Genomic DNA, 24,127 nt, shown 5'->3' with positions numbered 1-24,127 from the left:
TCCAAAAAGCGTATTTTTTAATGTATGACGGTGAATATGATCTTAATATTTTGAATAATCTGCGAAAGTTTTCATTTGAGTTTATTTTTTTTATTTATTTTTTTTTCTCAGCAGAAGTTACAGAAGGTCGACCAAGTTCAGATGGAAATACATCACCTGACAATCAGCTGTTAGAAGGCGGAACATCAAGAATAATTTCGAACTCGACCTATCCACAGTCGTCCACAGTTTCAGAATGCTCGTGCAGTAAGTTACTTTGATTGATTTTAATATTGCATTTTTGCCAAAATTTTATTTTTTTCATGTTGTTTACATAATATTAAAATTTCGAGTTATACGTTCGTTTTAACCATCGCAGCTATGCAACGCAGGACCGAATGAATAACTTTGGATTCCAACCACCCTCAGAACTTTAATGAAGTAACAGTTCATGAAGTGACAGATTTGTTCTCACGTTTCTCCACCATTTTATTTTGCCTGAACAGAAGCTGAATTACAAAGCATTCCCATTATTCATGGCAATGAAATTGCAATTATGTGCCCACGCCTCCAAAAGAGCATATCCATCTCATTCTGCACATGATCTAACATCAGACAACCAACTATGAGTGAATGATATGAGGTTTAAGAATTACAAAGGCTTTAGAAGATATTTTGTAATTCTGAAACCCTGAAACCGCCCACTATGGTTTGTTGTCTAATATTAAAGAATGTGCAGAATAAGGATGCATTTGCTCTTCTGGAAGTCTGGGTACAAACTCAATTATATTGGCTGGCACAATGACACGCTGGTGACTCCATGTAAATAGTCCGTTTCCTTTAATCTTAATTTAGTTTTCCCTGAGTTTCTTTTGCTTCATGCCTGATGAAAGGCATAGCTCTGTTCGAAAAATCCCTTCTAAAGTTTTAATTGTTAAAAGTAGTTGTGGTACATGCCAGTTCAGGCAAATTAACACGTATCTACATTAGGTAGGCATTTTCGTGTTTTTTCAGCTTGATCTGAATATAGGCTGACCTAGTTGGTAGGTATTACAAGAATGTAATAGTGTAATTAAAACAAAGAGACACACTTGATAAGTATATAAACACTGGAGGATAATAAAAATCACTTAAATATCTGGAGAAATAAAACTTCCCGTAGCTATCTTTTTTTCTTCTACTTTCGACTTTTAGAGAATAGTCGTGTAGTACAAAGTAACGTAGTACAATTTTAACATATATGAATACTGTACTATATGTTATTTTACATTAAATATTTACAATGTTAAAATATATGTTATTAACTTCTCAGTACCTTTGTTTAAGAAAACATTTTCTGGGGTTGGACGTAGGGCCAACATATTCACATGATTTTGGACGTAACTTAATGTCAAGGGTTTCAGTAAAAATCAAGTATTTACCAAGATGTGAGTGAGAGTAAATTAAAAATTACTTATTTCTTTTGTACTCAAGGTTTATTTTATTTATTTACTATCTCTTTTTCTTTTTATTTTAAAATACAACAACCCTAGATATACTTAGGTCACTTATTCCCAATTTAAACAGCAAATGGTGTGTTTATGGTATTCTGGCGCTTCGGCCTACTGTCCCTTCCCACCGCCTATCTTTTCTAACAAGTATTTTCTTTCATCCAAAAATTCATACACGTCATGTTTGAACACAACAAGAACATAATATTTGAGAGTAATTATTACAAAAATTTGAGTATTAATTTTCTCCCATTTTGTTTTCATTCTAGGTTTTGCAGTAGTTGCAAGACACCTTGCAGAAATGAAAAATATGCTAATAGATTTAAGCAATGATGTTTGTTTACTGAAGGACCAATTAAAAACGGCAAATTCTACATCGCCTGCAAAAGTGAACTTACCGGAAAACTGCGCAATTCCATGTACATCAGTAGTTGACGTGTTAAACTTGGAAGAATGGCTTCAAGTACGTGACAATGCAACGACGCTGGTAAGCTTGTGTTCTAAATAATAGTATATTTGCATTTTTACGCTAATTTTGTTTCCGTACATCAATATTTAAAAATTGAATTAAGGAGACAAATTAAATATCATTCAAGCTGTTTACTTTAATGAACATCTTGCCAATTTTAGATACTTTATTCATTCCGGAATATCGTAAATTGTTTATGTAGGAAGATATTTCTAGTTTTCCCTTGGGAGGGGGGCTCACAGAATCCAGAGTCAAAATTTATTTTTGGATTTTAGGCAATTGTGGATGAAGGGAAGAAGTCATAATAAGACGTACTCATGTAAGGTAACAGTGCAGTAGGCAGAAACAGACCTGCAACTAAACTGCCCGTCATTTTTATCTTACACCCTTCCTTGTCCCGTGTTAACCCAAAGTTGATTAAAAAGAAAGAATGAAAATCGAATGTGGATTCTTCAAGGGATCCTACCGGCGAAAGGAGCCCCCACCCTTCAATGAAGAGAGGCCAATTCAGTACGTTTGAAATACTGAAGAGGACTTCATTTAATTAATTAGTAGAGTGAATTTAAGAATAAGTTAAAGTAAATCGGGGGCTGGGTGGAAGGATACCTAAAAGATTTGAAACCAAGGGGATAGGGCCTCAAATTTCTTTTATTAAAATAAAATCCCATTAGAATGACGGAGAATTTGGCAAATTAAAAATAATACCTAGAGATGAATTTAATGTGTAAACGTGTCTAGGACTTTAACCTTTCGTTGTGCTACGTTCATGAATTGTTGAATTAAGTTTACCGAACCCCATTATTTATTGTTTACGCGTCTTAAAAACACGTCAACTTTCAAAGTTCGTTCAAGGCAATACATTTTAATTTTTAACATTTTTCTTTGAAAACACTGAAGTACCAAATTGTGTAAACTCGTACCCACAAAGTAGATCACACTATTGTAGTTTATTTGTGGCAGCCCTGCTTCTAAACAATTATACGTTGAGATAATAAAGATGTTGCTCGGTAAGTTTGGTTAGAAACTTAAAAAAAAAAAAAAAAAAAAAAAAAAAAAAAAAAATCAATGGTCCACTTAACGAAGAACAAACCCCGGTAATATTTAACCGGATGGAATGCCTAGAGGAGGCTTTTTCCTTCATATTCGAAACTCTATCACGGACACGTATTCATGGTTCAAAATATTCAACATGAACCACACCGTCGTCTCTTACGTTACAACTTCGACCTTAAGTACAACGGCGATGTGTGTGTGAGATGTTCTTTGAGCACTCCCTGTTCATAAGTAGTTCCCACAAAGTATTAGAGCTTTAGAGCAGTTGCCAATGGGCAATCCCGTGTGTCGAACTACCCTAAACATGGGAGATCAACTGATTCGTGTGCTGTGTGCTTTCAAATTCAATGCATGAGCCGTACATCATCATGATTGTATCGGTACGCAAGAATGGGATCGAAATAATCCTTTATTCATCTGTGAACAGTTATTCTCCGTGAATAATGTTTTATCTTTTCAAAAATACGAAGTTATTTGATTACTAAACAGTTCATTCTGAAAAATTGCATCTTAGTTATCGACTAAACACCTCCAAACAGTAACTAGATTACTTGGGCTTTCAAGCGACGGCTGAACCGTCTCATTCCTTAAATGATGTCTTTGCAACAAAAATTGCACTTTTAAACAATCCTCATCCTAGTCAGTGCGTAAGTAATGTTATAGAAATCCACCCTTAGATGTTAAATAGCTATTGCAATTGACGTGAGGCCATTGGTCTGTAGACCCACTAGTGGTATATTGTAATTGCTTGACTTACAACGTGAAGGAAGTGTTTCATTTCTTTTCTTATTTTCATAATTGTGTTTCAGGAAACGTACCTTGGCACTTTTGGTGGGAGAAATCTTGGCCACGTCGTGAGAAACATATTAAGAAGAGTTTTTACTGACGAAGTAGCGGTCTTGTACAATTGGACTGGGAAATGTAAAAAGAGATCCCTGGAGAAGTTGACCATTTCAAGAATAATAATAGGTAGGATATTACCTTATCTCGATACTTCTCGTAAATTTGATGCAGTGGCACTAGTCGACTTGTGTTGACGCCTTTCATTTCACTGAAGGAAATTCAATGATACTACTATGTAAGGAGCAGAGGTTGATGAAATATATTTGAATTATTTCATGTTAAAAGGGCATATCTGCAAAATCAATGAAGCTCATTTTCGCATTTCATCACCCTCTTCTAGCCTGGGCCGCCAGAAGGAACAAGAGTAGCGAGACCGGCCTTCACTGCTGGGAGTTCTGTACATTTTCAATAATTTTCTTCAATGCGGAAGAGAGCAATGTTGTGAAATGAGAACTGACAGTTGTATTGTATTTGGAGATGGAAGATTCGGTTTGGGGATATTCACGTAGCCCTATGCGATATTCACTGTACAGAAGATTGTGTGTAAGCAAACCTGGTGTAAAAGGAAATGTGTTTTCAAGAAGAAGCGGGCAGATGATATATACGACTTAACAAATTTTAAAAAAAAGGTTAATAGCGTTTTGGACGCCGAAATTAAATTGCCGCAAATTTTAAACGTTTCCCTAAATATTTCATAAACTTATAAAGAGGAGAAAAATTGCAAGTTGTTGTTCTTTTAACAATGTGATTTTCCAAATGATAGCGTAGTTACAACTCCTCTGAATGTTTTGGTTATGTAAAAAGCGAGGAATGAGTTGTTTTTTCGCGTTAAAAAGTTTATTTCCTAACTTTCAAACAACGGAAAATATTCAGAGAAGTTTTAACTACGCTATCATTTGTAAAATCATGCGTGCAATTTAATTTCGGCGTCGAGAGCCCTCTTAAAACCCACCACTTAAAAGAAAGAAAGAAAACTCGATGACCTATCATCAATTTTTATGTTGTAAAGAATTAAAACTTGATACAGAGTTTGGGAATAAAAATTAACTGTTATCAACGTTGAACGTAGTTAACTTTTTTTTTTTTTTTTTTTGACACGAATTTCCTTCAGTTTGCCAATATCTGAGAAGAAAGCATAGCAGTGATTCTTGCAGTTGTTTACGTAGACTGTGACTTATCTCTGGTATTCGTGCATAGCTTATACAATGTTCTGACTTAAAGTGTTTGAAATTTCCTTCATGATTTTTACCCATTTTTGTTTTTGACCTCTCTTCTTTACTTAATTACAACCAAATATTATGATGTGAGGCTGTTAAAATTACTATTTCTGTGTGGTGAATGCTCAGATTTTATTTCATTGTGTAGAATCGTATTTTTTTAAAATCAACTATCATTAAGACAATGGTTTTGTTTTCAGTCACGCCAGTCTGTTACATAGAACATTGTAGTAAGTTTGCGTGCTCATATTTCAAGTGTTTTAAAACCGTTACTGAAGTACGGATAATAAAGAATTGATGTAATCTATTGGCTCTATTTGTAGTATATCTAGTATTGTTCTGTTGACTTCACAAATTATTTTCATTTCAGGGGCTGTGCGTCTTAATGGAGTAGCCAGGAAAGCAACAGACCAGGAAATAAAAGAAAGGATTCAGAACTGGTTCCGCTGGGGAAGAGATAGAAATGGAGGAAGGGAACGAAGGCGTACGTCATCTAATTTCCAAGAGACACAAGAGGAGACTAATCGAGAAGGAGGAATGGACCATTCTTGAGGCATTGCGTTCATCTGGGAAACAGGTTGCAGGATGTTCTACTAATTTTGTGAACTTTCACTCAGGTACAAGTGTTGCTAGTAATGTAAATATTTACAGTCCTTGTATAACAAGCGCTGATCTGAACTTTAGGCTTAGCACCAAAATTAATGACGTTGCAAAATGCCTCTTTCTGTATGTTAAAAAAAAAAAAAAAAAAAAAAAAGCTTTTGTTTTCGTTGTGAAATTATGACTAAGGCTTTTCACTTCGATGAGACACGTTTGGTTTTGGAGCTATACAGCTGCTGTCTGTTTTTCAGAATCTGGTTTTAACGGTATTCCAAGAGACAAAAAATTGTGAGCAGAGAAGACCACTGAATTCTTTTAGAAAGGACGCTAATAATGAGTGTCCCAAACTTCACGCAAGAATTAATTTTGACATAAAATACATATTTATACTTAAAACTTGATTGTATTTATTTATTTATTCATTCATAAACTATACAGTATACGGTTATGCATGGAACAACACATCGGGTAAATAGCTTCCACATACTCACACTGTTGAAATTTTCCATGACCTTTTTAAATGAATCTGGCTGACTTTCGTTCATATAGCGTTCATTTTCCTTGTAGTTCTACGCTTGTTGGCATTCCAAGGCGTTAATTCGATTTTCTGAACTACGAATGCAACGATTTTGTTGATTAACGAAGCCCTCAAAGTGTAATCGGCGATAAGGCTCATTTTCAGTTCAAGTCAAAATGTAACAAGTACTTTTTGCGTGAATTTTGGGACACTTTCGTATCAAGCATACAGGAGACATATTTTGATCCAAGCCTGTACTACAGTATTAATTAGGGATGGGAAATTTCGGAAATTTTACTTTCTAGATTCCGGAAAATAAAATAGAAAATTTCGAATGTCGGAAAATCTTAATTTAAAAAAAAAAAAAAAAAAAAAACGGATGTTTAGAAAATAATCCAGTTTTTTTTTCTCCCAAGGTCAAGAGTCAACACGTTGAGTGAATGTGTTTAACCAACCTCCAGTTTTTTTGGTGTGTGTGTGTTAAGGCAATGGAAAACCAGCTTTTGTAAAGTATGGCAATTCCCCACGCGACCAATTGAATAAATAGACATAAGAAATTATATTAAAAAAAAAAAAAGCTTTCAGTTCGTAAATACTGCTCAAAGTTTTGGTCCAACTTGAATCCGCGTGTTGTGGGCTTGTTGCTCTTTAGCTTAAACCGCCGCAGTCGGATAGGGACAAGCCATTTTACTGAACAGGAAATATTGGGGCGCGTCACCTGGCCAATTACATCATTGTTGTCGCCTTCCGTCTTCTGCTACTCAAGGCAACCCGAATGAAACAAGTGGCTGCCCGACACTGTCAAAAGCTCTGTCGCTGATTTAAGCAAAACGCGGAAATTTTCTATTTTGTATTTCGATCGCATCTGCTTCTACTTTCCGTATGTTGGATATATCACCGATGGGATACACGGATGCGTCGGGCGGCCCGAAATACATTGTTAGGTAACTTGTTTCATGTGAATGGCCTTGCGTAGCAGAAGCCGAAGGTGCATGCAATGATGCCATTGGCTATATGGCCCGCGCCATAATATCCCTCTACAACATGGCTTCTTCCCCCCCCCCCCCCTTCCTGGCTGTGACAGTGAGCTCAAGAGCACCACGCGGCTTAAAACAAAAATCAGAATCTCGAAACGCAGACTGCTTGTTTCATCTAAGTACGGATTTTTTTGAAAGCCAGATTTCGGAAATTTTTGGCCTAGTATTAATGCCTTCAATGCGGTTTTTTTTTTTTTTTTTTTTTTTCAGTTTTGTGATGTATCATTCTTGTCTAAATCGTATCAGTATTTAATAAGAAATGAAAAGTATTTAATATTTTCTTGGTATGCCATAGCAGAGTTCTGTGCCCTCTTGCATAATTGTGGAACGTTTCATGTATCTATACAGGTAGTTTCTATGAGTGTAATATAAGATTATTTTTCAAATAAGACTCTTTTTATTCCTTGTTTGCACGAATTGTTTTCACGTTGTTTCAATACTTATCAGGAAACCTTTCTCGCATTTGAGAATTTAAAAAATAAAAATGAGACCATCCGTATAATCTTTTCAAATATTGTAAAATGACATACAAAATATCACACTGTTATTTGTAGTAAAGTTATTTCCTATACAATTATCGTAAAACATTATAGTTTTAGGACATCTGAGTAATAAGCAAAATGTATATAGTTATCACTAAAACGAAAATGTAAATGGTTATCAATGAAAGAAACAAATGTTTTCATTGGTTATCCGAATAAGCGTAATGGCCTTCAAAGCATAACTATAGCTTTTAAAGGTTTGTTTAACATGTTATAAATACTAATTGTACGATAATTTGACATCATGTATAAATTACATTGTGTGTATGTGTATGTTTTTTTTTTTCCTTCAAATTTTTGAATAAAAACTGTCCGCTCAAATATACCTCTTTGATTTTCTTCTGGTCCTTGAAGTCCTTTCACCAGTCATGTGTGAAATATGACTTTTTTTTTTTTTTTTTTTTTTTTTTTTTTTACAAACTGCCGAGGATGGTAGCTCCCTTGGTCGCAACAGGAGAATGACGGCATTGTATCTTGTGCAGGACCAGACAATAGTGACGCAGCCAGTGGTGTACGGGTAGCAAGCCTGCTTGCCAAGAGGCATTCGGCTAGGTCGAGCGTAACCACGAACCCTTCTCCGGCAGGGCTTTCTCTGGGTTTCCTCACTCCCACCTGGGGAATACCCGGATGCTGAGTTGTGCAAATCCAGAGCCGCGCTACCTTCCCACATTCTTCTCCCTCCCATATCGGCCTAAGCATTGATATCTAAAGGTTATAAATAAAGTTCAACTTTTCTTTTCTAGTGAAATTGAACTTCATTTATAACCTTTAGATATCAATGCTTAGGCCGATATAGGAGGGACAAGAATGTGGGAAGGTAGCGCGGCTCTGGATTTGCACATCTCAGCATCCGGGTATTCCCCAGGTGGGACTGAGGAAACCCAGAGAAAGCCCTGCCGGAGAAGGGTTCGTAGTTACGCTCGATCTAGCCGAATGCCACTTGGCAAGCAGGCTTGCTACCCGTACACCATTGGCTGCGTCAGTATTGTCTGGTTCTGTACAAGGTACAATACCGTTATTCTCCTGCTGCGACAAAGGAAGCTACCATCCCCGCCATCCAGTCCATGTTGGTTGAAATATCGTTGTTACCTATCGTTGGCCCAACGTGGGACCAACGTTGATAACTGGTTGGAAGTTGAATAATGGTTGTGTCATCATTTGTATTGTCGTTGGCCCAACGTCGATCTATAGTTGATAAATGGTTGACATTCATTAACGGTTGAGTTGTCATGTGTCCTGTCGTTGGCCCAATGTCGATATATGGTTGAAGTGCATTAACGGTTGTGTTATTGTTTCTATTGTCGTTGGCCCAACGTCGATATATAGTTGATATGTGTATAAAGTTGAATAATGGTTGTAATTACGGTTGACTTTTTGTTGGGCCAACGTTGTAAAATGCTAACCGTTGTCAAACGGTTGCGGTAACGGTTGATCTTTTGTTGGCCCAACGTTGACATAAACATTAACGGGTGAAACATGGTTGAACAAATGGTTGACGCGACATCAACGGTTGGGAGATTGTTGAAAAACTGTTGTTTTCTTTGTGGCACCAACGTTGAGAAATGGTGAGTTGGCCCAACAAACGCAAAGCGGACATGCCCAACCATCGTTTCAACGGTTGATAATTGGTGATGTCAACTAAAAATCAATATTGGGCCAACCATTTTTGGTAACATGGGTAGGGACGTACAAGGATCAAACCATAATAAGTTGGAGCCAGCAGAAGAGGCAACTAAAATATGTAAAATGAAGATATCAAAGAATGGATTCCATTCAATTATATATATATATATATATATATATATATATATATATATATATATATATATATATATATATATATATATATATATATATTGTATCTTTTTATTGACAATTATCGTAATGTTGGGTTTCGAGCAGATATTTCTACCAATATCTAAAAGGTAAAATACTATGTGAAACGTTTGTCGTAAGAGAACGCGAGCGTGAATATAAGTAATTACGGTTTACTTTTGGAACTGGGGGCCACAATATTTTGCTTAAATTTCACACTTTCTAGCTGTATTTTCGGTATTGTTTGATGTTTTAGGTATGTTGGATTTGTTTACGTTAGGTTAGGATATTTGGATTTGGGGGACCGGAATTCTTTACTTAAAATTCGTAACGTTTTTCTTTATTTTCTGTGTTTTAATGGTTTAGGTTAGGTTAGTTTAGTATAGGTTGGGTTATGCTGTCTTAGTACGTCATAGTTACAGTTATGTAACATTAACTAATGACTTCTGTGAATATGGAGGATTTTACCTGATTTTTGCCTCACTGTTGCCAAATTATCCCTTAACTATTGTTAATGCACAGTATATTGAAATGAATTTTGAATGGTAGTGAAAGTATTCTATGTGTAAGTATGCTTTTCCACTATCCTCCTTTCTACTGACGCGGCTGCTCCCTACGCACACATTCCCCCCCCTTCCGGTCGGCACCCGTGCTGCGCTCCTGCCGAGACTCGGTTAGATAGCGTTTATGTTTTTAGTGGTCACCTAGCACAAATTGGTTCATATGTTATGTACTTTTTTATGCCATACATTCACACCGTATTTATACTGAGCCCTCCTCAAACCAAAGTGCAAGTAGTAATAGCATTCTCATTTAGTGAATGCTGTGCTAAGGGAAATACAAATCTCTAACCTAACATGAAAATCAGCCACAAGGAATGTGTCAAAATTTGGTAGAACCGTCTGGATGAGTAGTCCTAATCCTCCGATATATAATAACAATTGTAATGCGATATAATTTGTTTATTCTTCATTTGATATCGTAGAAATCTATTTTTAAATTTTATGTCCCGCGATTATGTCGTCTAGGCTGGAGAAGACTATGATTATGGGAAATGAACGGGAAGGGTGGAGTTAAGAAAGAGGAAGGGAGCGGAAGAACCTGAGAAAACCCACATACATAATGCTTGTCCACCATAAAGTTTGCATAGTATGAGCTGGGATCGAACCAAGGACCTTTGCCTTTAAGTGAACGCTCTAACACTGATCTACCGGAGCCCTTGATATCATTTAACACGTGTACGGAGACTTACATTATAAGCATTGGTGTCAGCTCTTCCCTTAAAATTTACTCAGTATTGTCTTGTTTCGAAAAGAAAAGCTTTGTATAAAATTTTAAATTCTAATGACTAATTTTAGTAACTTTGAAAGTTGTGCTGTGAGTAACGATGTCTTATGTGTGCTGTAATAAAATAGTCCTTGAAAAGGATTTCCTAAGAGACGGGGATAACAAAGAATTATTCGGGTTTTTAATTTGTCCCTATGTTTATTTTTGGTTTCAAGCGTGGGAAGAATCCACACTTTTCTTGCACTTTTATGAATACATAGAGCCATTCTGATCCAGGTAGTAATGCGTCTGACTACGAATTGAGTAGTCCTGGTTCAAATCCCGATCACAACTGATATTTTTTCTATATGGTCCCCAGTGTTGGGTAAGTTACTTGTAAAAATGTAACGCGTTACAAGTTACTTTACTTTCTCTTAAAATGTAACGCGTTAGTAACGCGTTACTTGCCCCCCAAAAGTAACTGTTACTTTACTTCGAAAGTAACGCGTTACTTTTAGGTCCGAAACTTTAAAAATGTGGAAAAAATATGACTTCAATTTTCCGTACTACTATTACTACCGCTATTATAATAATAATAATAATAATAATAATAATAGTAATAATAATAATAATAATAATAATAATAATAATAATAATAATAATAATAATAATAATAATAATAACACTGTATATGAAAAGCAAGCTAGGCGGTTTGTGTTTGAATATTAAAAAGATAGTTGATTGCCAACCTCGGTAGTCGTGAAGTCTAGGAGTCAAGGACATTGTTCACGAGCTTCTGAATTTGGCTTGAGTATTCGGGCTCGAGCCCAACACTGTTAAAAGTTATAGGGCACTGGCCAAATATCTTCAAAACTCCTCGGCCCGGGTTTAGAATTGTCAACGACTCTAGCAGCTCGGCTCACAGCTCATTCACTATCGACCAGAACCGAGAAGTAAGCCGAGCCAACAGCTCACCCAACCGACTCGGCTAGAGCCCTTGCCTCATTGAGCCGAACCGAGCAAATGGTTCATCCCTACCAAGCCGAGCCAGCTTGAACCATCTTCTCAGTTGAGCAGAGCCAAGCTGAGCTTGTTATAAAAAAATCTCTTGTGGTCTCGTTATCGAGACGAGACGAGATTCAAGTAGTGTTCCATCTCGTGAGCAACACTAAAAGTATTCCACATTTATATAGACTGTTTAGCTTACATTTCTCATGGATTTCGTTTTCCAGTGTAATCAGACCATGATTTCAAGACGAGTTAAAACGAACGAGCCATTTATCAAACTCGACTGGACTCGAAACTCGACGCAAAAAAAACTGAATCGGCTCGGAATTCGACTCGAGGATATTACCCTTGACTTGACTTGAAACTCGACTTGAATTCGAGTCGAGTCGAATTTTAGCTTGACTCGTGCTCATCCCTATGCGTTAGAAAAAATGGTTGCTTATAATTATTCTGCTAAACTAATTATATAATAATAACAATGTTGTTATGTAAAATTGAAAATAAAGAATATACAGAAACATTACACTACTCTATAATCAACGGGACTCTAGGGTAAGCAAACTGATCTGAAAGAACTCCAATATTACATATCATCAGCAAACTATTGTTTAGTAATAAAGTAGGTCTGCTAATCAAAACAGTTTATTCATATTAACCACTTACTGTAAATCGTTAATTATAGCACCCTAGTTGTTGATAAATATTTTCCGCCGGGGCACTTCAGACACTTTACTTTTAAATTCTGTCCATCATTCTCAGCTCTTAAGAAAAAAGTATTCTTTCAAATGTTCGAACAGTAAAATATTTTCGTTCTCCATCTTTATAAAAACAACACCAATTAAAGTAAAATAGACTACCGGTATCATTGCACTCCTAGTTCACTCACTGAATGCATTGATTTGGAACTGTCAAAATCTACGACAAATCTTCCAGGTGCGTGCAATCAGTACACGTGATTTCCCAAAGGCTGTCCTCATCTTCAAAAAGCAGCAAGTGGCACTACAAATTTATCTGTTTCTTTGTATGTCTGTAACTGTCGGTCACTGACATACGTAGTTCATGCTCGATTGTTTCATTCTGAGAAATTCACTTACAGGAAAGAAACATTTGTTTCCGAAAAAAAATATATATATATATACATATATTGTAGTTACTCATCCGAAATGTAACGCGAAAAAAGTAACGCAAACTAGGTACGTTACTCAAAAATTTGTAACGCGTTACCGTTACAGTTACTTTGGAAAAAATGTAACGCGTTACTAGGAAACGTTACTTAAAAAGTAACGCGTTACAAGTAACGCGTTACTTGCGTTACGTTACTTCCCAACACTGATGGTCCCATGCCTGGCGATGCTAAAGTGCACATATCGTTCTGTCAAATTGAGCAAGTGTTCTTGGTATTCTGGGATACTTCAGGGTAACGGCGTTTGAGTGTGGAACAAACCCTCTAGCTCGTCTAGTGCAGTTGGTTACGGAAATATAGAACGCAACCTTCACTTTCTTCTTTATCGCACTCTTATGAATGCAAATATAAATATATCGACCTTACTTACTTAGGGGCAAGTGCAGTTTCCAGTTTCCTTCATAAGAGTTGGCACGGGTCCGAAGGGAGGGTGGTTGCCACGAATTTTGAATTTATACATTTTTTTGTAAAATATTATTTTCAAGCTTGAAATTATGTAAAGCAAAGAGATAGTGATAATCGGTAAACATTCAAAGCTTGTAAGATATATCTGTCAATATGTGTGCCTGTAAGGTAAAGACCTGTATGTCATAAAGAATGAGTACAATTGTAAAATAATCGATGAAATTTATAGTATGCATATTTCTGTATTCCTCATGTATGGCTCTTCATAATATATCTAGATACTAAGATACCGTAAGATGGGGTTACTTTGCACAAAATATGAAAAGAGTTTCAGTCCTGTGTTGGCAAAACCATGAACAGTAAAGAGGAAGTTTCAACTGTCACCGTAAGATAGAACATCTAACTGTATTTTGGCTTTAATGTTGGTGGTTAACATTAGTTATAATTAAAGGGAGAGTTCGTTGCTTTAGAGCATGGAAAGCAATCACTGTAAAGGCCAAGAAAATTTGAAAGGTATCACGTACAAGATGTTCCGTCAAAGTTAAATCATATTTGTAGAATACTAGTATGTATAATGAGACTTTGATGCAACAGTTGAAATTGCAATGTGAAACGTTTTATGTCGCAAAAAGAGTAAAACTGGAAGAAGGCGGTTTCAGGCTCTAATCGGGGTTACTTTGCATACGTCAAAAGTACATCTTATGCTGCTTGTAGACGATCCAAGAAAGCTTGAACAGGAGTCTTGTTCAAGACTATTTGATGAAAAAGACGTCAGCACTGACGTAATTTTTGTCCTGAATTCAATAGTTTCGTTCAAGTGATTTTGTGTCGGTCCTGTTCTAAACAATCCAATTTAAGAGCATTCAATAGGCAATCAGCGCTCGAATTGAGTGCAGGAAAATACAAAACAATTATGATGGCGTCGTGAGACATACCAGCAATTGTTAATAAATATATTTTTATTACTCTTTTCCATAATTATCTGATGTTCAAAAGTGTGTTTATGATAATAAAGAAAGGCTAATACTTGGGCTGGAAGATATTGTTAGTAATTTTTTTCATAATATGTACGATTTATGTAGCTACAGTACTTGCATACCCATAATTATTGTTAAATTTTGAGGCAATGATAGGTATAAGTATTAATTTTAGGACTTAATATACCCCTACAAGAATATCGGGTGTAGATTAAGAAAGAAGAGTTCATTAAATAAAAAAATATATATTCTAATTTTCTTGCTTTAATAAGACGTTTTCTAGAGTTATTAATCTGGGATAATAAAAAAATAATTCCGTACAGATTGATGTTATGCTTGCAGACTAGTACCCTGGAAACTATTACATGTTGTCCTATTATAAAACATGCAATTATTTTATTACGGAATTCACACATAGTATTTCAGAAGTTATTTCTTAAAGTAGGGATTGCCTTCGTGCGTGCAGGTTAATTTTACGATGACTTTCCCGTAAGTTACAAATGGGTATTTAGACATGTTTCGCATATACGAAGTTAAAAATAAAATTAGAATCAAGAATGCTAGTTTACAGTGTCAGGGCAGGATCATAGAAAGGTGCCTACGCGACAGTACGTCTCTCGGGAGCAGGCGCGTCATCGACGGAGGTTATAGTGCCAGAAACTTAAGAATACGATTAGTACAAAAAACGCTTGACATCATATTCACTCATTTGAACTCAACTATAGTCCTTGTAATGTTTTGATGCTGTTAACATTAAACTTCCAAACATAAAATACTTGTTTCCTACATTATACAGGCATGTTCCGTCAGTGGAAATTATTATCCTCTTTCATACGCACTCACATATTTTGACAGTAAAATTACTACTTGCTTGACTAGTTATTCTTAACCAGTGCTAAATATGGGATAGATTTGTGAATGTGCCTGATGTAGATATGGGTGGTAAGTCCATTGGCTGAAAAATAATATATTATAATTGCTTCGTTTGGTTTTCTACGTGTTCAGCCTTTTTAAAAAAAACAGTCTTCGATGCCGTAACATAAATAAAATCAAAAGGTTGTCATTGCCTCGTGATAAAATTTTGGGAAACAGTTCGATTTTTCTTTTTGAGTGTGATTCTGCCATGAGTAGGCCATTTGAAGAATTTTGAAAAGCTTAGTGCAGGGACATTATCTAACAGCACTTTACTCATTTAACTTAATCTAACCTAAATCGCATTTAATGTAAAAGGAGCAAAATATTTCGAGGTAGTTTGAAGGGGATCATAATCATAATTATAATTTATTGCATCCGTTCATCGTCATACGACGAAATTGGACATGTCATTTATATATATATATATATACCAGTATACATAAACATACATATTATTATTACATATAGATTCTTATGGTTTCACTAATTTACTTACTATACATTTAAATTTACGTATACGAATTATTTTCTACATATTGTTCTACCGAGTAAAACCAGTGTTCTATCAAGTACCTTTTAAGGTTGGATCTAAAGCTATTGGCAGAGACCTGATTTTTTTTATACATGATGGAAGTAGATTGTATAATAGAGTACATTTGTGCGTAACTGATTTATTGTATATATTTGTCCTATGTGCATGCAAGTGAATGTCGTCTTTAATTCTTGTGTTATAACTATGAATGTCTTTGTTAACAATAAATTCACTACCATGTTTTTTCAAATACATTAATATTTCGAACAAATACATTGAGGGAAGAGTCATTATTCCAAGTTCCTTAAAAATATTTCTGCAAGAAGATTTCCATTTTACTCCTGCAAGTATTCTTACTACTTTCTTCTGTCGCGTAAAGATAGCAATACTTTTAGGTGCATTTCCCCAGAACATCAACCATATTTTATTGTAGAATGAAAATTTAAGTAATATATACACACTTAGCTGTTTTTACATTAATATTATCTCTTACACATCTAATTGCATAACATAGTTTGCTTAGCTTACTTCTTACATGTTCTTTATGTGGTTCTCAGTTGAAATTACTAGATATTTTAACTCCGAGAAAGGTAGCAGTTTCTACATATTTAACTGTTCTATTATTTATTTTTATTATTGCATTGGCTTGATTACTTTTACCATTGTTAAAATTTAAGGTACATGTTTTATTTCCATTAATAATTAGGTCATTTTTATTCATCCAACTTGAAAGTTGGTTCATTGCCGTTCGGCAGTTTGAAGCTAATTCCCATTCATCTTTCCCACTAACTATTGTGTTTGTATCATCTGCATATAAAGTCTCACATGAACTAATAATACTTTCAGAAAGATCATTTATATAAAGAAGAAAGAGAAGTGGTCCTAGAATTGATCCTTGTGGTACTCCACGATTAATAATTTCTTCACTTGACACACATTTTTGAATTTTTGTTTTTAACTATTCCTGTGATTTCAGTTACTTGTTTCCGATCTTTAAGGTATGATTCAAACCATTTATTTGCTAAGCCTCTAATACCATAGCAACTAAGTTTTTCTAGCAATATATGATGATTTACTAAATCGAAGGCTTTTGTTAGATCTAACAATATTCCTATAGATAATTCTTTCTCATCCAATAACTTTCTGCAGTTTTCTAGAAAATGAAAAATCGCTGTCTAAGTAGATTTACCTTTCAAGAAACCATGTTGTGTGTTGGATATAATAGAATATTTATTAATGAAATCCATAACCCGATTGAACATTATTTTTTCCAGAATTTTACCTATAATGGGTAGCAATGATATCGGTCTATAGTTTTCTATTTCATTGAGTTTACCTTTTTTGTGCAAAGGTTTAACTTTAGCAATCTTTAGTTTATCAGGAAAGATTCCCGTGGCGATTGAAATATTCGAGAGATAACATAATGGTTTAACTAAATATTTGTAACAACTTTTTACTAAATTGTTAGATAATTCCTCCGACCCAGCCGAATTCGAATTTTTCATTTGTTTCATTATGATGATTATTTCACTCTCTGTTACTGGTTTCAAGAATATAGATTTATCACATTTTTTAATTTTAAGTTCCGATAAGTTAGTTTTACTAGTTCCTTTGTTTTTAATAAGAGTTCGCCCTACCTTTGTGAAATATTTATTAAAAGACGTTGCTATATCCTTTGGATTTGTCATGTTAACGCCCTAATAAATTATGCTATTTATATGGGTACTACGTATTTCCATGTTGAGCTCTTCTTTAATTATTTTCCATATTGCCTTTGTTTTATTGTGTGACTGAAGATTTTTTCTACTGTTATAATTTGGTTTCGCTAACAGTAAGATTTCAGGTGTAATCTATTTTAATTTTTCTTCTTTATTTTACTAAAATTATTTTTTATTGGAAATGCTACTTCAAAACTATGTTCTACAATATCATATATTTTCTCATATACGTCATTCACGTTGGTTATTTCATAAATATCATCCCATGTCTCCAAGCTAAGCAAATAAACAAAATAACTAATGTTATTTGAACTAAAACATCTCGTTATTATAAGTGTTTCATTGGGTTTCTCTATAGTTGCAGGTGCTTGTTTTAAAATGTTTACTTTTTCAATTTGTGCTTCATGATCTAAAAAACCTGTATTTATAATTTATGAATCATAATTCATGACTAATGGATTTACTAAAATCTGGTCAATGTTAGATACTAGGGAGGTTGCTAGTTAGGGGGTTGCTACAAAAAAAAATGACCTGCTTTCTAAATGATTTAATATACCTTCAATCTATTAAATTCGAAATGCGTGCAGAAAGTTAGAAAAGATATGGTAGTATCATAGCTATTCTTGCGCAGGTCTGAAATAAATCAGTACGTAGTTTCGATTTCATTTGTTTTCATACTTTCAGTCACTTGTTTTGGACTGCCATCTATCAACAAGTATATAAAACATGATTCAATACCTCTATGATAGTGTAAAAGCGTTTCAAGACCATTCAAGACTCTTGTTCAAGTGTTTTGAACAATACTCGTTTGAACATGTAAATTTGAGGTATTCAATGGTCTTGTTCAAGCTTTCAATGATCGTCTAAAAGCAGCATTAAATAGAAAATTTTTACTACTGGAACCTCCTGCATTCTAAATTTAGACAAATTTCCTATTTAGGTAGATGAGTGAATTTTTTGTTGGAAAACAAATTTTGAACAGTGACGGTTCCAGAAGAGTAGTTTGAGAGAGGCTTCATTCATAAAGGCTTATTTATTTTATTTTATTTTATTTATATATTAGAAATAACTAGACTTTTGAAAGGGGTTGAAGCTTATACGCATAAGAATGACTAGATTAGATTTTATGAAAAATAAATCATGTAATTTGAGTGGACTTCACCCTCAAAGTCCCAAACCCGTAAATCTTCCACTAATTACGGTTGGGATGATTTTCTTGGACATAATGAATAACCAAAGCAAATCAGTTCACGGCAATTTATTTTCCGTTCCTGAGTTGGCATTTGTGTGGGACATATGCTGAACTCAGTGGCGGTCGGTGACTTATGGAATGATGGAAGCAATGGTTAAGGTATCAAATACTACAAACAACTGAAATATTTTATAATGTTACTCAGCTGACACTTAATTTTTTCCATCCCTTCCTGTCAAATTCTTCACTTCATTAATTAGAGCGGTGGCTCAATGGTAGAGCGTTCACCTCTGGTGCTTGGGGTCACTGGTTCGATCTGCGCTCGCTCCGTGTGGACTTTGTGGTGGACAAACATCGTGCTCGTGGGTTTTCTAGTGGTTCTTCCGCTTTCTACATTCAACCATTTTATTCATTTCTCATCATCACCGTCTGCTTTAGCCTAACCGGCATAACCGTTGGACGTAAAACTGTCATTTTCCCCTAGATTTTTAAAGTCTGTTCGTCTTCCTTCCCTGTCAAATTCTTCAATCATCCGTTAAAAAAAGTCACCACGGTTTAGTGTTGCACTTAAATGTTAAGTTTATTTTTCTTCCTCTCTTGTCAACTTCTTCAATTACCTGATCTTAAAATTCACTATGTAACTTAAAAGCGTTCGCAGTGCGATTTGAGCTGACATCTGTAAAGCCCAAAAATCGTTAAACAACTTCTCCATCGGTAAGAATGTACCTTACAACTGTTGGTAGTTAATAATATGATGATATATCTCCCGTTTTATCTAATATCACAGAAATGAAAGATGAATCAGTTATTTCCTTTTTAATTTCATTTATTATGACAGTGGCAATATTTTGAATTAGGTCATTTTGTACATGTTTTAAAAGTCCTGAAAATACTGTAGCTGTTTGAAAATGGTTGCCCAAAACGTCGTCATATTTTCTTAATAACTGAAGTAATTCTAAAGTTCCCAATGTTAACCGAGCCTTTATCTTCCAAGTGGCCTCTGAAACTAAGTTCTTGACAAGCAAAGAATATAACTTTGTCAATCATTCGTCGTACAACTTTCCTGTTATTTTTCACCTGCTCGTTATACTTAACAGTCTCTTGCTCAAGTTGCTGGTCTAGCTGAAAGTCGATTCGTACTGAGACAAAAGTTGTGAAACAAATTTGCGATCGAATATGATTTTGTGATTGCTGATGACGATGCGTAGCTTTCAATAAACTGTTCATATCATCAAACCCTGATTGATTCCAAGTGTCCCTTTCATTTGAAAATAACAAGTAAGGCCAGCAGTACAATTTCAAAGTTTTCCTACAACCAAATCAACATTCTGTCTTTTCATACTGTTGCTGAATACAACGTTTTGTTTTTGTTTGTATATGTGACAGATCGGATATATATAGTCCTTGTGAAATTATTTCTTTTTTATCTTCAAGACTACAGGAAATAAATGAGTTTCGTCTTTAATAAATGAGGCACTTTTAAATAAGTTTCTAACACGCATGTACAATCTAGTATTTTTCCCTACCCGCTCTGCGTTGACGCTCCCATAAGTTAGGCTGATGGAATGCAAATTGGACAGTCATATCCCCTTCCTAGCATTGCCGCCACAATCATTAGGAAAGAGATGTACTGTACAAACCTGCTAGATAATCCAACTCTTGAAGAAACCAAGTATAATCATGACAATCCAAATTTTAATTCATTAAAATAAATATCAACCAACACTTTATTCTATTTCAATTTGCAATTCAAAACGAAAAAGATATTGCGCTGCACCCGTACAGACTTGTTTCAAAGGAATGCTTACAAAAATGAACTCCTACTCGCAACATCAAGGCATAGGAAGGCAATTGAGCCGGCTCGTTCGGACTACGTCGCGCTGCGCAAAATGCATCAAAAGAGTTGCGCGGTGGAATGACTGTATCTATGTTAGCCTCTGGCGTATTTAAACTTAGAAATAAGTAAAATAAGAAGGATTTAACGTAAATAATTTGCAGTTTGAGTAAGCCATTTCAGTACTTCATGATATTTTTTATTCCTATATCACAGGAGAATGACTCATTCCCTTCATTACATTGAGTGACCGCCCATGGCTGAACTATTAAAATGTAGTTCCTGTGGAGGTACCAGAAAATACATAATTATCTTTACAAATATTGGTAATTTTGTAACTGTTCCAAATTTATGCCTAATATTATTTTTTATTTGAGCGCAAATATTGCATTAATGTACATTAGTGACGTTCATCTGAACTCGTAGAGTTCACCTTGTGTGTGCCTTGTGGTGATTGTGCTACCACCTTGTAGTACTGTAAGAAAAAGGACTAGAAGAAAAGGAAGTGAAGAATTAAGAGAAATGTGTGTGAAGAAACTAAGATTCTTGCCTATGTGTTTGTGTCAGCGGGAGAAAGTCAAATGGAACCCTTATGTATAATATTTTAGTTCAGATTTTGGTCAAGTGAAATTCTTTGTCGCTAGTGTCGCTTACTCTCGCATACCGCTATTCTCTTGTTTCAGAAGGTATCCATCCATCTCTATCGTTTTAGTGAGAATAGCATATCCTGTATACCTGTATGTAATTGCGATTTGGTTGACTGTCGAACTCCCGTTTCGTATGCTAATTTTATTTAATACAAGTGCTATTATTGCTTCGAATGCTACTTTTGATTATGACTTGTGCAGTGATTTAAGATATTTAGTGCGGAAATTTAATATCTGAATACAATTTTTCTACTTCAGAACAATAACTGGTCGTGGCGTTTTTGTGTATGTGCAGTGGCGAAGGGCGGTAAGAGGCCTGAGGCCCGGCCTACCCATTTACTTTCAGAAATTATAATTTATAATTAATTCATTTTTCTTGCACAGAATGCATGATATTTTCTAAGTTGAAAAAAAAATCGATAAATTATCGTGGTTGGCACCACTGCTAGGAGGCTCACCGAGCAGTGTCTCAGACGGCAGTGGAACTACCGCCAAGCTACTTAGAAAATCCCGCGAGAGAACGTGTTGGAAATGACGTTTTCTTCACCAGCGTATAACCTGCGAAAGAGACCAGCCTCAGCGCTTATCGACTTTCGTTTCTACCTACTAGTTTCTCTCGAGAAATTCGGTTTCGATTCGATATATCAAACAAATAAAGAGCAAGATAACGTGGGTTTCATTCCGTTCCAACGTTGTTTAATTTTGTGGATTCTAACGCAACGCAAAACCTGGAACAAGAAATTCTAAAGGTTCTACGCCTACTATCGCAAACTAATGTCCCTTTATTCCGTTGCGTTGGCGCAAACCTGTACCAAATCAGACCCGTTGAATTCATTAGAAAGAGTGTATGTTTTTGAGATATTGTGAGTGATTTTTTTCTTACATTTGCAAAAGAGAATGAGAGAAAATGTCGTGGAGAATATAAATATACGTAATATAATTACTATTAAAGAACCTTCTATGTCAGTGGTCTTTTGAAAATTAATGTATTATTAAGGAACGAAGACTAACGCCTGTGATGAAAATAGAACAAACAGAGGACAAGAGAGTTCTGCGTGCATTGGTACCAATATATATATATATTTGTAGTTGTTGAAATAAAGAGCTAAGTCTGATTATGTTTTCAAAGGGGAATTAAGTGACACAAAATATTTTGATTCAATGCTTGTCATGTGTTTTGAACAATATAATTAAAGACAAAATTTTACAAGCAGAGTTTCTTTCAGTACATGTAGACTAAACAACATATGTTTCTTGTGAAGCACAGATAATGTGATAGTCCATCTTCCTCACCCGATCATGCCAATTAAAACAATTAAATTGCATTATGACGATTTAAGATCATCTATGAGTCACATACGTCAATTTCATTATGAAAATTGAGATCCGGATCGAATAAGTGCTGCCGATGAACTACAGTTGCATTAAATTTATGTGAATTCGTCTTCTTGTATTTCTGTAGTAAAATATTTATGTCTAATCTGTTTCATTTTACTATTATTATTATTATTATTATTATTATTATTATTATTATTATTATTATTATTATTATTATCGTTATTATTATTAGTAGTAGTAGTAGAACATTGGGCCTACCCTCTTGAAACTATCACCCTTCACCACTGTATATGTGTAAGCGTCTCGTGGAACTTATTGTATTTTATAATAAGTCAAAGCGCTGCGCAAGGCTTTTTTATTTATTTTTTATTTATTTCATTTTCCGTCGTAAGAACTTCGTAAGAAGCGTTCATGGCTTCGTCAAGAGATACAGTTACTATTACAATTAATAATAATAATAATAATTACAAGAGAAACGCTACAATTAATAATACGATTATTAAAAAAATTACATATAATACAATATATATAATACTAAATATATACGTAACAATAAAACTTAAGGTAAAAGTGTATTTTTAGAGAAAATATAAATTGTACCTTATTTTATATATTTCAAAATTCAAATAAATCTTAATATTTACATTAGAAAGAAATATCACACTGAAGATATTAATCTAAACCATAGAAAAGATGTTTAAGTAACATTAACTTGAGGTGTCTTTTAAACTGCAAGTTTGGCATTCGTTTGACACGATCTGGTAATTTATTATAAAGTTTTATTCCTATGTGGTGTAACGAATTTTGAGTTCTTGTTAGACGGAAATTTTGTATATGAATATGATTCGTTGTTCTTGTGTTGTATTGGTGTAGGTCCGAATTGAGTTGAAATTTTCTTTTATTCATATGTATGAATGATGTTGTTTCGAGAATGTATATACACGGCAATGGTAATATTTTAAGTTTCTGAAACAGTGATCTACTTGGTGTATGAATCGGAACTGATAACATTATTCGTAACATTTTCTTCTGCATTGTAAATACTTTCATCGCATATCAGGTATTACCCCAGGAAATGATTCCATACAACAGAATTGACTGGATCAAGCCGAAATATTTTTTTTAATGTTTCTGTAGTTAGAATCTTATTAAGTTTACGTATAAGATATATTTTCGCGCTTAGTTTCCTCAACAAATCATTCACGTGATCATCCCATGTTAACTTAGAGTCTATTTTTAACCCTAAAAATTTAAAAGTGTCAGATACCTGCATGAGTTTCCCGTCTATACGTATTTGATGTATATTTAGAGAGTTCAGTTTTCCTTCTTTGAAACTCATTATAGTTGTTTTCGCTGTATTTAGATTAAGTTGGTTTGCTTTTAGCCATTCTGCAATTTTATCTGTCGTGTTCTTAATTATGAATTCCTCGTAGCAAATGTTATTTGGAATGTCAACAAAAATGTTTGTATCATCCGCAAAAAGTACGCTTTTGTTTGGAACTATATAATCGGGAAGATCGTTAATGTATATAAGAAAAAGTATAGGACCT

At 34.6% G+C, this 24,127-nt stretch overlaps 1 protein-coding gene across 1 annotated transcript; it reads left to right on the top strand.

Moving 5' to 3' along the window:
- On the top strand, window positions 1-8,062 carry LOC145678089 (uncharacterized; the record flags this gene model as incomplete). Its single annotated transcript, XM_081748225.1, is given in 4 exon segments — window positions 1-246; window positions 1,739-1,956; window positions 3,801-3,960; window positions 5,422-8,062. Coding segments are annotated over 4 exon segments (786 nt in total). The 3' UTR covers window positions 5,604-8,062.
- Between the last annotated feature and the right edge of the window lie 16,065 nt (window positions 8,063-24,127).

This window comes from Thermobia domestica, unplaced genomic scaffold, assembly GCF_964235325.1.
Source record: "Thermobia domestica unplaced genomic scaffold, izTheDome1.hap1.1 HAP1_SCAFFOLD_1853, whole genome shotgun sequence".
Lineage (NCBI taxonomy): Eukaryota > Metazoa > Arthropoda > Insecta > Zygentoma > Lepismatidae > Thermobia > Thermobia domestica.
This window is presented reverse-complemented; position numbering and strand designations above follow the sequence as displayed.